Source organism: Zingiber officinale, chromosome 4B, assembly GCF_018446385.1.
Source record: "Zingiber officinale cultivar Zhangliang chromosome 4B, Zo_v1.1, whole genome shotgun sequence".
In the NCBI taxonomy this organism is placed as follows: Eukaryota; Viridiplantae; Streptophyta; class Magnoliopsida; order Zingiberales; family Zingiberaceae; genus Zingiber; species Zingiber officinale.
This window is the reverse complement of record NC_055993.1, coordinates 81,938,752-81,955,971: the sequence shown is the minus strand read 5'-3', so window position 1 is coordinate 81,955,971 and position 17,220 is coordinate 81,938,752. Positions and strand designations below refer to the sequence as shown.

Genomic DNA, 17,220 nt, shown 5'->3' with positions numbered 1-17,220 from the left:
CGTTGGAGGCACCTTCAGCCCTATAGAAGGCGCCTTCCACAGCTTATAAAAGAAGTACTCGCCCAAAGCTTTCAACAGAATTGATATATGAGCTTCCACGCGATCCTTTAGGCTTCCGAGTGTTGCTACTATGTCCTTCTACTGTGTTACGAAGCTGCTGTGCCCGACAACCATTCCAAGGACTTCCAATCGCGGATCTCAGACTGACATCGACAAACAAGCATTAAAACTTCAATTCTTACTTGCCGGTAACGAAGCTATTTTATTATACTTAATTTTACATAAAGGAAAGTGTAGCCTGTTACACTTTTCTATTTCTTCTCTTTGTACTCAATTCCCTCTTCCGGAGGTACTGGAAGAGGTATTTTAGTGGATTACCCATCGATAGGTCCGCGGGGCCTGGGTCTTGGAGTAGGAGTTACCGAAGGTTCCGAACCAAGTAAAATCGAACGCATGCTTTCTTGCCTACTTTTCTACTTCATTTTCTAAATTATTTTTCCGCTGTGTACGTCGCCTTTAGTTTTAAAAAGTAAAAAGAAGTTTTCAAAAACTACGTGATTCATCCATCCTCTCACGTGCGTCTTGATCCAACAGCTTGATCCAGATATTACTTCATCTAGATATGACTTTATCCAGATATATTTTTTCCAAATATGACTTCATCCAAATAAGAATTGATTCAGATAAAGATATGATCCAACTCTATAAAGGAGATGAAGGCTCTACGTTCAAGATTTCTATTTTTCTACTACTCATAATCTGTGTGCTCAAAAGGAAAGCTACGACACGAAACTTTGCTACCGGGGAAGCTTTAGGAAGGGTGCACCGTGCTCAAGCCTTCCGGATCGGCTCAGCAAAGTTTTTGTTTGTACTTCTTTTACTACAAATTGTATTTACTTTATCATTTTTTATACTTGTACTTGATAAATTGTAAAACGGATTTCTCTACCTCCGGAAAGTTTTCGGAAAGGAGACCACTAGTGGACTCTTGTTTGAGTGTGTAGGAGTTGGACATACTGATCCTGGGGGTTGGGAATCAAGTAAATCTATTCTTTTTCCTTATTTTATTTTATATTCCGCTGTTACTAACGACTTACAAAATCGAAAAGAAAATGACAAACCAGGACTCACTCCCTCCCTCCTCCTTCTCGACCGCACCGAACCTACACAACTTAGACTCATTTGCAATTACATTCAGAAGCCATAACATCCGAACCCGTTAAAGCGGAGCCAGCAAAGGTACGATTACCGCCTGGGAATGAAACAAATAACAATATTATAACACGTGACGCCCATTTATTGGTTAATTTCATTGTGAGGGAAGCCAATTCGAATCGACGTTTCCGTCTGCCTCGCCGGCCGCATGGAAGCTCGCCTGATCCGCCACCGCGACAAGGCGAATGCCGCCCTGGCGCAGTACGAGCCACTTTCCCTGATCGTTGCTCCAATCCTCACCCCCTCCTCGCTCGTGTTCTTCACGTGGCCCTCCACACTCTACGGGAAAAGGGGTAAAAGACGCTATCCTAGGGTTCGTCGTAACCTTCGTGAAGTAAGCTCTTACGTTCTTGTGTAATCGTCGTGGTTGCTTTTGTTAAATTCTTTGTTTTGCACTGATGTTCCTCGATTTGTTTCAAGTTAATTCCATGCGTGAGTTGGTATATTGATTCCGAGAAGAAAAAGGCTAGTTTTTATAGGAGAAATTTAGTCTCGGATTATGATTTTGATGTTCCAACTATTTGTGTGGTTGAGGGATTTTGCGAGTGCTTTGGATTAAATATAAGTTGTTGTTTTAATATTTGCTCATATTTTTTTTGCCTGAATTGTTGTGAAATTTAGTTGCGCCATTCTTCACTCGTTCCATGTATTGGTAGTCTCAAATTGCACTAAATATAAAATGATTTTCTTACAAAACTATTTTGGTGACAAGAACACTAACATTTAAATTGTTTGCTAAATTTTCGATTAATCTCCTGGAAATAAAATATTGTATCTCAATCAAAGTAGCAGAATCGGTACTTTATGGCTGATTGCATTTGTAATCTTAACTTCTTAAGTGTGCTTATCTATACAGGCTTGCTTGTGACATTTTTATTTAGTTTTTCCCTGTCAATATTTGAGTGAAGTTGGCCTCTTATTCTCTTTAATAATTTTCAGGTTGTGGATAGGTTACAATCCGGTAATAAATCGAAAAGGGAAAGCTGGAGAACTGAGCTACCAATTCTCGGATTTGGTAGAACTACAATACAGGAACTAGAAGACGCTAGGAGTAAAGATGTATCATAGCAAGGAAAATGCTATGGCACAATGTATGTCTTCATCTAACAGTTGATGAATGTGGCCAAGATTGTCCATTTTAGTCCTCTTACTTTACTAACTAACTTTTATGCGTTAATGTGTTACCACAGCTACATAGGAGGAAGCAAATCGAGAACAATTTCACTTTAGTAAATAAGGTACATACAATGTTAGTAAGATCTTTTGAGTTTCTTTAATTTATTGGAGTCTCACTGGTGTTTGATAAAGTAGTGTCTTTTTTTTTTTCTGTTATGGGATTTTGTTCCAGTATGAAAACCTATTTGCTCCTCAACATGACGTGATATAGATAAACTAAAATGCAGCTAATTCATCCTATCCTTTAAGAGAAAACTAAATTGAATATAAATAAGATTGCATTGCATTATCTACACCTTGTGTAAATACATACACAAGGTACAACGTTGAGAGGAATACAGTTGCATTGTTCAAATAAATAGAAATGAATAACAACCATAGCTAAAGGTGAATCCTATTGATTCCTCTAATCATGCCAGTGTTTGTTCATACATACAATGATAATATATTTTTGTGCACAATTATTAGGAAAGAGAATACAAATTAAAATAAAAAGGAGACAGGAATTGATGATGTATCAAAATATAAAACTCCCTCTAATTTTTATAACATGCTTCTTGCTCCAGTTACCGAGTGGTCTGGGCTTGGGCATCTATGATGTCGCTTGGACTGGATGGTAACAAAATCATTGTTGATTCATCTCTTCTTATATGTCCATAGATTCTTTTCTGATTCTGGTTAATTTGTAATTTTGTATGTTAAATCACATTTTAGGTTACTTGGAAAACACAAGACAGATAATGGAAGTATCTAAGAAGATAAAGAAAGGGTACTAGTCACATTTCCTATTTCCTTGTGCTATTCACAGACTTTGTGAACCTTTTATTCATCTATAGGATTGAGGAGATTAAAGAGTTATTTATCATAGGGCATCCACACGTCTGTTATTGCTATCGGCTCCAATGATGCTGACATTTTTGAGGTCAATGATATCATGATTTCAAAAGGGTGGCACTTAAATGCTTTGCAGCGACCAAACAGGTGGGTTTTTGCACAACATGTTTTTGACAGCAAACAACTCTTTCTACTTCGATCGTGTCCATGTAAAAAACTAAATCCGTCTCTAAATCTCAAGCAGTATTCACCTCTGTGTCACCTTTCAACATCTTAATGTGTATCGAGACTTCCTAAGTGATCTCATGGTGGAATCTGTAAAAATTGTAAGACCACTAAGAAAATTTGATGTTTCTTGTGTGATTACTTGTCTGACTAATCCTTTCGTAGTTGAATCCTCTTCTTTTCAGGTAAGGCAAAATCCAGGTCCAATCAGCAGAGTTGTTCAAGATCTATCAGTTGAATTCATGGACAACTCTTGCTAGCTCCAGCATATAACCATGCAAATTCACATTCTCCTTGTTAATGCAAAAGGTAAGGTATTAGATAACAAGAATTCCACCAATGTCTAAATCATAATTCACAAGCATTCAAGGAAATATGTGTTGTACAATATGCTACCGTCGTATTACTTCACACCTTCATCAATGCTCATGCTGTTTCACTTGAAATTGTACTAAACAATGCACTTTATTCACTTTTTATTCAAGCACATACATGATGCATTCTCACTGAAAATATAAATCCTCTGATGCCACAGAAAGGAACTACCACATAATGAAGACATTGCTTCTCACTTTCACAAAACACCATACCTTTAGATTACTATTAGATAAAGACTTTGCTAGGCAATTCTATCTCACAGAGAAATCATGGATTCCTCACCTTCTACAGCTCCAGCACCACATCTGTTAGTTACAGAAAAGGAAAGAATTATTGATCCCCCAGTGAAGTCGAGTCAATTTTCTGCCTTCCAATTGAGAGTTGACTATAGAAGGTCTATACAGATACTCACAGTTTGCATCAGTCTTGATCCAGTGCCCTTGGTCAACGTTCATGTCACTGCCACTCAAGTTATCTATGATCTCTTTTCTGCGTTCATCTTTCAGTTTCATGGCCTTGCCTCCGATCAGTGGCACATAGTGTTTCTTCTCAATCTTGCCAGTCTTGCAGGATCTTCTGGTACTGTTGGTGTTCTGTGGGTGAACCTTTCTGTGGAACATTTGAAGTATCTGAAACCATGGGTTCTTTCTTCAGACACGATGCTGTAGCACAAACACGAATGGGTATTAGATCGCACTACCTTTTGAATCGTCGTCTCCGCCGTCAATCCATCTGCTGCGTCTGCACCGTCCGATCCCTTCCAGCCGCGGCGCTTCGTCATCCTCTTAGTCAGAAGTTGGATCTCGGACGTCGCCTTCTCCTCCCAGTCCGCGGCGTTTCCAACACCCGCCGACGCCTTCTCTCGGCCGGCGGCCTCCTCCGCGATGCGGCTCATCATGAACAGCTCCGCTAGCGACGTCCGCTGCGCCTTCCGGCTGCTCCCGGCCACCGTTGCATCCGCCGCCTCGGCCTCGATCGCCCCCGCCGCCTCGGACGACGACCCGAACAGGAATCCCTGCAGCGGGCAAGCAGCCGCCGCAGACGATGACGACCCGGCGTGGCTGGATCGGGCCGCGGAGGATCTCCTCCCGCGGTCCCTCTCCGCCTCCGCCGCCAGTACCTTCTCCAGCTCCGTCTCCACCACCATCAGGTCCGTCTTCGTCGTCGCCTCCGCCTCCTTCTCCGCGATCGTCTCCAGCGCCGCCCGCACCACGACGAGCTCCTCGCCGCCCGCCGACTCTTTCTGCGCTTCCTCGATTGACGCTTCGTCCTCCTCCTCGATCGGCCATGACCCGATTCCTAAGGTTCCGATGGCGAGAAAGCCCTCGAAGATCTCCTCCACCGCCGGTTCCCCACCGCCGCCTCCCTCATACAACTCCTCCGCATCGGGACCGAGGCCTCGCGCGCGAGCATGAAACGGTTCGTATTCTCGGCGCCGGCATCGGTGAAGATCCCCATCGGGCGATGTCCGCCCGCCGATGCAGATACACGCGCCTGCTACCCATGCCGAAGGGCGCACTTTAGCAGATGGACAACTAAGGTGCGCCTCTCACAAGGTTTCCATTTCAGGCTTATTTTTTTTTGGTATTAATGGAACGTGGAGGAAGTGCAGAATAAGAAAAATAGCAGTGCGAGGTAAACTTACCGCCGCCCCCAAAATCCTTAAACCCATCGCCGCCGTTGTTCGGCCAGAGCTTGCGGTGCATCCAACCAAGCAGCTGCCGCAGTGCAATTAGAAGCAACAAATATATAGATATATATTTTTAAAAAAAGTCATTAAGCATCCGAAGGAATGATCAAATCAACCTAAGAAATCAAATAGTTAAACACTTTGATGCATTGGTAAACTTCTCGGCCATGCTTGCATGGATGAATGATATGATAAAGTGAGTGAAAATGACACTGAAAATAGCAGTCGATTGGGGGGATGTATGGAGGGCTACTCACCTTCATGGCTACTAGCTAGTTAAGAAAGAAAGGGCGGAGAATAAGAGATGAGAGAAAAAAAAAATGTATATATAAGGTAGGGGCTCTTCTCTCGTTCTTGCTATTCTCTTAGCAAGTAAAAGAGTGAAAGAGAGAGAGAGAGCGAGAGAGACAGAGACAGAGACAGAGAGAAGGAACAAAGGAGGAAGTGATGATCTGCATGTAGCAGAAGACACGCAGCATGTGGGTCGCTGAAAAGTGTTGGGTAACAAAGCAGTTTTTCTTTAACTGTTGGGATGGTTTTGCATGAGGGCTCCATGCAGCAAGCTTCTTAGTTAATAGTTATTGAGTTAGTTGTGTGCTTAGGGTTCAGCTGAGATAGGAGTGTAATCGAGCTCAGGTGAACTGAACAGTATGAGGTTCGAATTTAGCTTGATTCGAACTTTAATTCTAAAGTTCGAATTCAACTCGTTACAAAATTAAAGAGCTCGTGAACGGCTCGAGCTTGGTTCGAAAATAACTTATTTAAAAATTAAATAAATTTAGTCCGAGCTCGGCTCGTTAAACAAGCTTGAGTTCGAGCTCGTTAGGCACATAATCGAGCTCGAGTTTGAGCTCGTGAAAATCACTTACAAAATTTCACAAAAAATTCTTAAAACTCATTGTCAACACGATAATAATTCCTTAACCCCGATTTAATAGTTCCTAACACAAATAAAAAGAAAATTACAAAATTATAGACTTGCAGTCAATTAACGGAAAAAGTTTACATATTGATTGTAGCCAATTTCAAAATTACAATAAATTACAAAATTACAATGTTGACATCGTTTTTCTTTACTACAGCAAAAGTTTGAATCAATTTAAAAAGAATTACAAAATTACAATCTAAACATCCATGTTTTTCTTTATATTAACTGCGGCAAAAGTTCCAGTTAATTTGGGCTTGGGCACGCTAGAGAACCTCCTCCTTCATAGCAACAGTAAATAGAAAAAGATATTGTCTACTACTAAGAACCTAATAGAATATTTCAACAATCACTTAATCATCAAATTTTTAAATGTTTACATCAAACTACATAAGAAAATCGCAATATAAAATTAAAACTTTTGTCCATACCTTTTGAAAATTGACAATAAAGATAGCAGCCAAGTAAATTGAATCTCTAACTTTTCCTTTTACATACAAATATATAACATCAAAAGAATTAGACATGAATAAAATAATATACAAAATATATGACAGATGCTCATATATTCACCTTTGATTTTTTTTTTTTTCTTGATTTCATAATGAGCATGCAACTGATCTGATGCACAAAGTAATACTTGGACTATATCGGTTCCTAAAGAGGCACAATGAGGATCAATTACCCTACCACCAATACTAAAAGTCGATTCAAAAGTGACTGTAGTTATCGGAATTAATAGTACATCACAAGCCATTTTTGATAAGATTCTAAATTTTAAGTTGTTAATTTTCCACCATGACAATGCATTAAAGTTAATTTCATCTTCACAAATAACACATCCTTCATCCAAGTACATATCTAATTCAGATTTTACTTGCTCAATAATGTCAGCATCCTTAATGTAACTAGAAAATTGTGCCCTTACTTTACCTTTTCTTCTTCCATTTAAATTAGTCCGACCAATAAAACTCTCTTTAAGTTTCATCTTGAACATTGCTGCCAATAGTAGTTTTATGAGCTTCAACATACTCATTGTACAACATGTGCAATGTCTCATGAACTGTAGAAATGTGCTCAATTGCATCACTAGGAGAATAGATCTCTGAAAAACATCATTCAATCAATTTCATTTTATTCCTTGGATCTAACACTGTTGCTATAGAAATCAATAAGTTGCTATCATCCTAATATTTATCAAATTTAGCCTTCATCTTGTTAGCCATTGCTGCCATAAAACTTCCTTTATCTGAACTTGCCTGATTTAACAACTTCTTTATGGTATAAAGTTCAGTAAGGAATAAGTTAGAAGTAGGATATTCACTTCCCAAAATGAGATGGGTTACTTCATTAAATTCCTCGAGAAATGGACAAACAACACTAACCTTTTTCCAATCGTCCTCACTTGGCAAAAAAGTATATGTCACTGCCCTTGTTGCATATCTAGGAAAAACATCTTTGAACTCTAAAGCAGCCGATAACATTCAAAATGTTGCATTCCACCTCGTGCAACAATCCAAAACAAGCTTCTTTGAAGATAATTTCAATTGTTTTGAAATTTCACTAAATATATTAACACGAGTCTCTGAAGCAGCTATGTATTTCACACTTTCACGCACATTGAAAACAATATCTTCAATTTCAAATAACCCATCTTGCACCAAAAGATTCAATATGTGTGCACAACATCCTACATGAAATAATTTGCCACTAAAAGGAAGATTGTTTTTATAAGAGAGGTTATCCTTCAACATCCTCACAGCTACATCATTATAACTAGCATTATCCACTAAAACTGACCATACCTTGATAAGGGTCCACCCCTCAGAGGGTCGTTGCAACGATGGAAGTCAAAGTCTAGGCGGTCAATGTCCCTGTATTGTTGGTTGGTCGGACAACCCACTTGCTTGACCGGGGTGAAGGATAGTCAAGCCGATATCAATCCGATGTTACCATAGCTCGGTCACATACCGAGCTTCCGACGTTCAGAAAATCGTGTGTCGATGAGGCATACACCGAGCAAACAGCTCGCTCGGACTTACATCGAACCTCGGAACCGACGAAATGGGATCGTAGTCGAGCAGTCACACTCAAGTATAGCTCGACACAACAACGGAGCTCAAACAATGGAATGTTGGCCGAGCGGCCACTCCACTCGGCCCAAGCGCCAGACCACCCAAACGACCGAGGGTTGGCTGAGTGGCCATCCCGCTCGGCTGACTAACAGACAATAGAAGGATCAGCCAATATCCTTGTGGGAACTCGTGCCATCGACATACGGTATGGTTGGCGGCATGGCCAAGCAGAGGATTGTACAACGGAAGCTTTCACTGTCATGTCAGAGATATGCTCGGGTCATTGAGGTATAGTGTTAAAGGCACTTTCCTGACATGTCTTTTCAGGGGAAGCTTTGAGAAGCATGCACGCATCAAGGAGCGTGCACACACGCCCCTCGGAGCCCTATATAAAGGGCCCCAAGCTTCGACGGAGGTATGCATAATCTTTACTGTAGCCACACTGTTACTCTGCTTCTCCGTTTCATTACTTCCACATCGATGACTGACTTGAGCATTGGAGGGTCATCGTCGGGGAACCCCTCCTTGGTTCGGCACTAACGCTGCTGTGATTGCAGGATCCTCCAGCTCGGAGTCCACCAATGGCCAACAAGAGTGCCACGCCCCCTAGCATTCATCGCCTCGACTTTTGGACAGGATCAAATTTAGCGCCGTCTGTGGGAACACACTTGCATCCGAGCCGAGAGGATGGAAGAAGTTGGACGACTTCACACTATGACGCTCATCAAGAGGAGCTCGACATGCTCGTACAGGCTAGAGCCCAGAAGATAGTCGAGCAGCAGCAGCAGCAAAAGGCGCTAGCCGATCGACTGGCGTAGCAAGCAACATCGGCATCGGGGGCCCGAGAGGCGCACAAGGAGCCATTGGAACAACTCTCCATCTGGGGACAAAACAAAGGGCCGACCGACACCCATGGGGAGGCACCGCCCGCCCCGATACCATTCCACCGGGCTCTGTTCTAAGCGCCCTCAGAAATCGCGCAAGCGAATCAAGAGCGGGGGGTCCTCTTCATATGAAGCGCTCGTTCGGGACGCTCGAAAAGACAAGGCGCCTCAAGGCGGCGCGTCTCCCGAATGGATCAACCACTAATTCTCCGAAGTAATATTGCGCGACCCACTGCCGAGGCACTATGCTCCTCTGGCGATCAGAGAATACAATGGATCGACAGACCCGGATGATCATTTGGGCAAGTTCGACAACGCGGCTACACTGCACCAGTACACGGATGGGGTTAAGTGCCGGGTCTTCCTCACCACACTCTCCGGATCAGCACAACGATGGTTTAGAAGACTGTTGGACGGATCGATACAAATCTTCAAGGATTTCCGAACAACCTTCCTACACCATTGTGCATGCTATTGAGAAGAATTACCCTAACTTGGCCATTCGTCTTTTTCCAAGCATGGTATACTTCCTTATCTCGTCTTGCCTGTGTTGTGGTACCTTCCCCAGGGTCCACCATCTCGTGCTTAAGAACCTCCCTGAGTTCTTGTTCTCTGAAAACAAACTGAACCTTCTAGTGCCAAATTTTATAGTTATCACCGTTAAGCTTCTCTCTCTTCACGAGATCCAGTATGACATTCTTTGTTGCAGCTATATCTCTATTACACAAAATAGAGAAATATTAGTGACATTTGATATTTAATATCTTAACTTTGTATACCCTACAAATCATCTTAATTCAAATAACTTGAATACAAATTCTATGACAAGAGTATGAGTCAACAGACACCATACATCATAATCTAAAATTGTCTCTCACTATTCGGATTAAAATGTTGTACTCAAGTAGTCATATTATACTCTCAAGGTTAACCTACGCGTCACTGTGAGCCCACTCACTGCCAAACACCGGCAGCGTTATGTCACACGTCTCGAAGTTGGACCTCTTTGTCTTACCCCCAAGACACTCGATTTAAGCCAAGGTCAAGTGGTTGTCTCCCACTCTGAACCATAAATCGAGTGTAATTTGGGCAAGTGTCGAGCATTGTGCATACCGCACAGCACTTTGTGCTGACCACCTCTGCATGTCGAGCACTATGGACCTCTGCTTCCTAGAACTGCACTCGTGTGCTGAGAACCTGAGCACCACAGTTCTTCTCAAGCACCGCAGCACGGTCACATTCCCGAGCACCTGCGTTGAGAGCGCGGGTTGAGAAGTTTTGTGTACGGTTGAACACAGGTGTAGAGCATTTCTTCTCGGGTTTCCCGAGCATCTCTGTGTACCCAGACGTCCTGAGAAAACTCTACGCGTGATTTTCAACCGGGTTCGTGAGTTTTTCACTCACGAATTCGTTGATCACATGGTCAACAAAGTACATCAAACCAACTTTGCTCTGGTACCAATATTAGATGTTGATAAAAGTAAAACACATAATTTATTTTTACTTTATGAAAATTAAATTTATATATGATGATCTCTAGCACTGCAAACCTTCGGAATTGTTGTGAACTCTAGCCACGGACTGCTCAAAGTCGAGATGATAGTCACGTATCTTGAATTATCAATGTTATGTCATAATTCTTCAACCCTTAACCTGGTGATTTGTGACGATAGCCTTCTTTTTATTTTTTTTTCAACAAGATAGAATCTACAATTCTTTTCTTTCTTCAATACTTTTCTCTTATTTTTACTCATACCTATACTTCACAAAAGAAGTATGAATTTATAGAAGATAAGAATATAGATAATCATTCCATTAGGGGAGTTATTAACATTCACTTATATTAGTGGAGTCATTTGTATGAGTGGAGTCATGACATGGAGTTACTAATATTCACTTTGTTAGTACAGTCATGAGATAACCCTATTATCCCATTTAAATGCCCCATAGTAGATATGCACTATTAATACCATATGAATACCCAATAATAGACATAAGTTACTAACATTGTCCTTCGTTTCTTCAATCTTTATAAACTTCAAGAGCACCTTTTAGGCAGTAAAAAATTATCTGTTTTTACCTTGTGCATCACAGAACTAAGTAGTGTGATGTTCTACAAAGCTTCAATCCCTTCAAGTGTGTATCTGTCACGCCTTACCTTCATACATTATCCTAAAAACAATTCATAATTCTGAAGAAAGTAGTACTCAGATCTACAGAGTCACGTAATTACGATCCGATCTAATCCGAGAGGGCTCAACTAGATAGATGGGTAACTTGGAGACAGGGTCGACTCAAGGCATAGGTCATTAAGGTCTATGCCTAGGGCCCTTATTATATTGGAGCCCACAAATTTTACATATATATATATATATATCTATATAAATTAAATATGAATATTAATTTAAAAACATAAGAATTTGAATATTAAATATTTAACATTATGGCTAAAATAAATTTTAGTGGAGATTTATTTTTATCGGTAATTTTAATTTTTTACTAGCTAAACTATAGATTAAATCTAGTTTTTTTTTTATTTTTTACTCAATTTTAATTTTTTACTATTAAAATTAGATTTGTTTGGTATTTTTTTTTATGAAATTTTAATTAGTAATTTTAAATTTTTTACCGATAAAACTTTAATTTATTAATCAAAATTAAATTTTATTAATAAATTAAAAATATTTATTAGTTATACTTAATAATACTTTTAGAAGTCAAAAGAATATTTAATATTATAGTATTATTTATTCCTTAAATTTTATTTTTCTTTCAATTTTTTTAATAATTCATCATCAATATTTTCTAGCTCAATATTTTTAACTAAATAATTTTTATTAATAATTTATCAAAGTTAAAATTGATAAAAAAAAAAGTAGTTTAGTTAACGAAAGTCCCGTCAATACAGGATTCTGAAGAAGAATTTATTATACGTAATGACTATATCTAGTACACGAACTTATTTCCTCTAGGTTACATAATAATTTTACCATTGTGTCGAGACTTTCCTTTCACGAAGTTAAAAATGATTGATATTTTTTTAAAAAAAACTTTAATTAAAATATATATTAAAGTATTACAATAATTTATTACTTGTTGCTAAATTAGTTAATATAAAATGTTTTTTATTTTTTAAATTTTACTAATAATAAAAAAGTGAGGTTATAAAGTTATTACTATGTGGCTTAATTGGTCATTGTTTTCAATTGTATAAATAATCATTGGCAATATATAAAATTGTCATTTTAAATTTTACTAATAAAATTAAATATCGTCCCCAGGACATAGTTGAGTTGGTTAATACAGGTAGATATTATTACAATGGGCAAGAAATCGAATTTTGGCAAAGCCAAGAAAAATGCTCACCTTGCAGTGGCCAATTCCTATCTTTTTACGCTAAGTAATAAAATTAAATATTTCTAATAATATTTATTTAAAAAATATTACACATTTTGATAGGCGGATGTGTTGGAGGTGCTAAATGAGGTATTTTCCTACTCTCCCTTGTTTGGTATAAACTATTATTCATGTAGATAGACGAAGATATGCGATGTTTTTTTACAGTACCTTGCTACACAATTCTATTTGTTTTTTTCCCCTATGTTGAGCGTTCTACTTATGATGGTGTGTCCAGAGTTCTAAAAAAGTCGATCTTTCATCCGATCTTAACCGGATCAAACTGCATGCACCAAGGACAACTAGAATCATGCTCCTGAGATAGCTCACGAGCACAAACAACAAGATTTCCCATAAAAGTAAATAGGTAGAGAGGCGGTGACAGCTCCCACTCTCCATATTTCCCCATCACAAATAGGGGGAACACGTCGTTTGTTCCATAGGGGGTTAGAAAGTGGAACATATTCCAAAGTCTTGAGTTATAGAATTGTCCCTACGGTTTATCCTCATCCTCTTCGGCAATTCTCCCCCCATGGGAATCTGTCGAATTGGCTGTCATGGATCATTGTTGTACAGAATGGTCAGTGCTTCCTAGCCGCCTGTGGACTCTAGTGTGAGTTTACTGGGTTTAATGGGCTGGGCATAACCGAGCCCAACCAATTCATTTTTGGGTTGGTGGGCCAGACGATGCTGGTGATGGCGCAACAACCGAACCAGTGGAGCAGGAGGGAATAGGTTGAAAGGAAACGTAGGTGGAGGCGGCTGCGGAGGCTTGGCGGAACGGCCACGGAAGCGACGACGGGATGGGGAAGGATCAAGGCGGCGCGAACGGCCCCTCACCTTCATCAAGTCAATCATCTCCGACTAGGTCATGGTCCTCGTCGGTTAGAAGGTCGTGCGTCGTCAGCGGTTGGGACAAGACAATTAGCAAGGGAAGTGTTCCTTTGTATTCCTCGAGCTCAATGAAGGGTCCTGCCTGCCTCTCGAACCTCTAGGTGATCATCGACACAATCGTATAAAAGGCCGGTCGGCCCAGCCTACGCGCTTTGCCAGGAGGCTGTTTGGCCTCCGCACACTGCTAGGAGGTCGTTCGACCTCCACACCTTTGGATTCGGATGCGCACGGCATACGGTGAAGATGATGTCGATGACCAACGGGTCCATGAAAGCACCATGTGTGATTGTGTGATCAGAGCAGGGAGCTCACCGAGGTCGAGGTGGCAGTGTTCTTGCTTTTTGGAGAAGGGGCGAGGGGCGAGGCTGATGCGGGGGATGCGCTAGTTCGGCAGATCAGATTGCATCTCAGGGGATCATGGCATCTTTAAGATGCATGCAATATTCTCGTGATATGCAAGGCATCCTTGAGATGCAATCTGACCCGTCCGATCGGTAGTGGGACACGGGGACAGAAAAAAATGGGGACAGAGGATCCAAACTGGGGATGCGCGAGGTCATCACCATTTGGAGAGTTTTGCTGATGCAGTAGAATTTGAATTTATTATTATTATTTTTAGGAAATTATTATTTTTTAATTTTTGGATTTTTTTTATCTTCAGGTATTTTTAATATTTTTTATTTTTTATATTTTTAAGTTTTGAGTTCGTTTAAGAATTTTAGGATAGTAAGTTTATTAATAATTTTTCATTTCTTTTATAATTTATTTTCATTCTTTACTAGTTAGGAATTATTCTATATATATATTATGATTTCTTTCCTTTATTTGGGTCTTAAAGTTTTGAGTCTATATAAATATTTATTTAACTATGTGAGAATTATTTTCAATTATTAAATAAAATTTTTTTTTTTAAGAAAAATATAGAGGACGACGATTTTCTCTTCTTATCTTCTGCTCAATTTTCACTTCTCGTTAGCACACAGAATAATCGTTATCCTGTCCGATGTTAGTTGGAAGTCGAGCATTAGATCCAATGAAAAGTCGTCCTGGTCGTGGTCACGGTCAGAATAACGAGCGGATTCTGATTGAGGAAACCTTCCATCCTAGTCATAGCACTCAGGACGAGATTAAGGATTTACAGAGACAAGTCATAGATTTTGTTGGTGCAATCAGTCTCCAAGGTTTCGATGTTTTATAATGCACCTAAGTTTGGTCAGTTTGACTAAGGTTTGATCCAAATCGAACTTGATGTTTGGAAGAGAGAAGTCTAGTCAGGACTAGATGACTAGCAAATGTATGTCCTAACCGAAGGTTAGACAGGTTAGAAGTCTACTGAGTGATTAGTCCTAACTAGAGATTAGACAGGTGAGAAGTCTACTGAGTAACTAGTCCTAACTAGAGGTTAGGTAGTCCTGGTAAGTGAAGCTAGACAGTGAAAGTCTTAGTGCGTGAAGTTTGGTAGTGGACGTCATGGTGAGTGAAGCTAGGCGGTGAAAGTCCTAGTGAGTAAAGTTAGGTAGTGAAAGCCTTAGTGAGTGAAGCTAGATAGTGAAAGTCCTAGTAAATGAAGTTAGGTAGTGGAAAACCCTAGGAAAAAAGTAACCCTAGGTAATGAGAAGTTTTAGAGGAGTGAACTCCAAGCATGTGTGATCGAATGGTTTCCGGTCGACTGTGTGCGATTGACCATACCAGTGAATCTTGAATACGGCTAACACTGCTTTACTATTTTATATCTATTGTGCTAACTCAGTGTTGCAAATAAGTCTTAGTCGATCAGGTTGATCATACACTAAGTAGGACTAGAGAAAATCCAAATAGGTCTGTAGGACCAGATGTTTGGCAAGTAAAGTCAGGTAAACAACTAGACGAGAGAGATCTAGTGAAGGACAAGTCCCAATGAGACTGTAGGCGATGGTCCAATTTAGATCCATTTTGAAAATCTAAGTTGAGACTAAGACTAAATCCTGGTCGTGTTAGACATATGATCTAATTCATAATTTTGTTATGTGTGCTAACTCTGTTTTGCATGTATTATTTGTTATTTTGAACTAATATGTTTTGCAAGAGTTAGAGCAAAAAATGGCCTTGCCTCTGCGTAGATAAACTTCGTGGATAAAGTTTTAGCCGGTGGAGATATCCTGGGTTGATTAGAGGAGCTTCAAATGACATTAGAGGTGTCGTCGGAAGGATAAAGTCTGCAGACTTCAAATCAGATTAGCTCGAATGGTGGGATCATAGGTCATTAGAGGCCCTTCCAATGCTCTGATACCAAATGATGTGAATCCAAAGAGAAAAATATCTCAAAAACCCACAATGAATGGAAGAAGAAAGAAAAAAAGAACTAAATCAATAAGATTGATGAAAAGAACCTCGGCCCAATGCTTAGAAAAGCATGAACCTTGGTATAGAAGATGGAAGACGCCAAAACCTTGGGACGGAGGTTGATAAGTCTTCAAACACCACAAAGAAATGCCTTGATAAGTTCTAATTCAATGAAGAACCAACAAGTGAGAGTCTCACCATGCTTTAGATTGAAAATATGTCAAAGATGGTAGAATTCCTATACGAAATTCAAGGCAATATAACCATGATGATAACAATGATGATGATGATGATAATGGCGTATCTGAGGACATTGATGATAAAGTTTCTAGTGACAGATTTGGTCATGCTAGAATTGGTGGTAGAAGAGGAAGAATGAATGATTATGTTGATAGAAACTTGGGAAATATCAAGATGAAGATTCTTTCATTTCAAGGCAAAAGCGATGCAGACGCATATTTGGAGTGGGAAAAGAAAGTTGAATTAGTGTTTGATTGTCACAACTACTCTGAAGAGAAGAAGGTAAAACTAGCTGCTGTTGAATTTATTGATTATGCTATCATTTGGTATCAGAGTTTTAGTTTTTCTAAATCGATTTCGTTATCCTTTTTCTTTTGTGCTTGAATCTTTGTTTATTTTGTTCAACATTATCTACTTATCGTTATTATCTCAATCTTAGTGAGTTTTAGTCGTCTTGTTGCTATAAAAAAAAACTGAAATTCAAAAAAAAAAAAAGAAAAAACATATTTTCAGCAAAAAAAAAAAGAGCCGAAAATTAAAAAAAAAAAGGAAAGAAAAAAAAATGGTTATAGAGAATTGTTATTTCTATACTTGTATTTTCCAATTCTGCATTTTCTTTAAAGTCTTGCCTACTATACTTCCATTTTTCAATCTGCATTTTCAAGTCTTGCCTAGCATACTTGCGTTTTCCAATTCCGTATTTTCTTTAAAGTCTTGCCTAGTATACTCCTTATCTCCTTTAAAGTCTTGTCTAGTATACTTGCATTTTCCAATTCCGTATTTTCTTTAAGTCTTGTCTAGTTTACTCCGCATCTCCTTTAAAGTCTTATCTAGTATACTTGTGTTTTTCAATTCTGTATTTTCTTTAAAGTCTTGCCTAATATACTCCGCATCTCCTTTAAAGTCTTGCCTAGTATACTTGCATTTTCCAATTTCATATTTTCCTTTTAAGTTCTGCCAAGATTT

At 39.4% G+C, this 17,220-nt stretch overlaps 1 protein-coding gene and 1 pseudogene across 2 annotated transcripts; one reads left to right on the top strand and one right to left on the bottom strand.

Annotated features, from left to right (window-relative positions):
• Positions 1–1,306: 1,306 nt before the first annotated feature.
• Positions 1,307–3,763, top strand: LOC121975278 (annotated as a pseudogene).
• A 133-nt stretch (positions 3,764–3,896) lies between these two features.
• LOC121975277 (protein LAZY 1-like) lies at positions 3,897–5,910 on the bottom strand. Of its 2 annotated transcripts, XM_042526841.1 has the most exons (5): positions 5,776–5,876; positions 5,474–5,546; positions 4,529–5,322; positions 4,241–4,457; positions 3,897–4,133 (listed from the first exon to the last, which is right to left on the bottom strand). In XM_042526841.1, the coding sequence occupies exons 1-5, from the start codon at positions 5,779–5,781 to the stop codon at positions 4,114–4,116; spliced, it is 1,110 nt and encodes a 369-aa protein (XP_042382775.1). In that variant the 5' UTR covers positions 5,782–5,876; the 3' UTR covers positions 3,897–4,113. The 2 variants fall into 2 exon arrangements, with proteins under 2 accessions (XP_042382775.1, XP_042382776.1); XM_042526842.1 differs by lacking the exon at positions 3,897–4,133 and having other exon boundaries at positions 4,319–4,437; positions 5,776–5,910.
• Between the last annotated feature and the right edge of the window lie 11,310 nt (positions 5,911–17,220).

Excerpts from the sequence above, each read along its gene's own strand:
- LOC121975277 (XM_042526841.1), bottom strand. Across the intron at positions 5,323-5,473 it reads TAAGGATTTTGGGGGCGGCG|GCGCGTGTATCTGCATCGGC; the intron begins GTAAGTTTACCT and ends CATGGGTAGCAG. Across the intron at positions 4,458-4,528 it reads CGGAGACGACGATTCAAAAG|ATACTTCAAATGTTCCACAG; the intron begins GTAGTGCGATCT and ends CCATGGTTTCAG.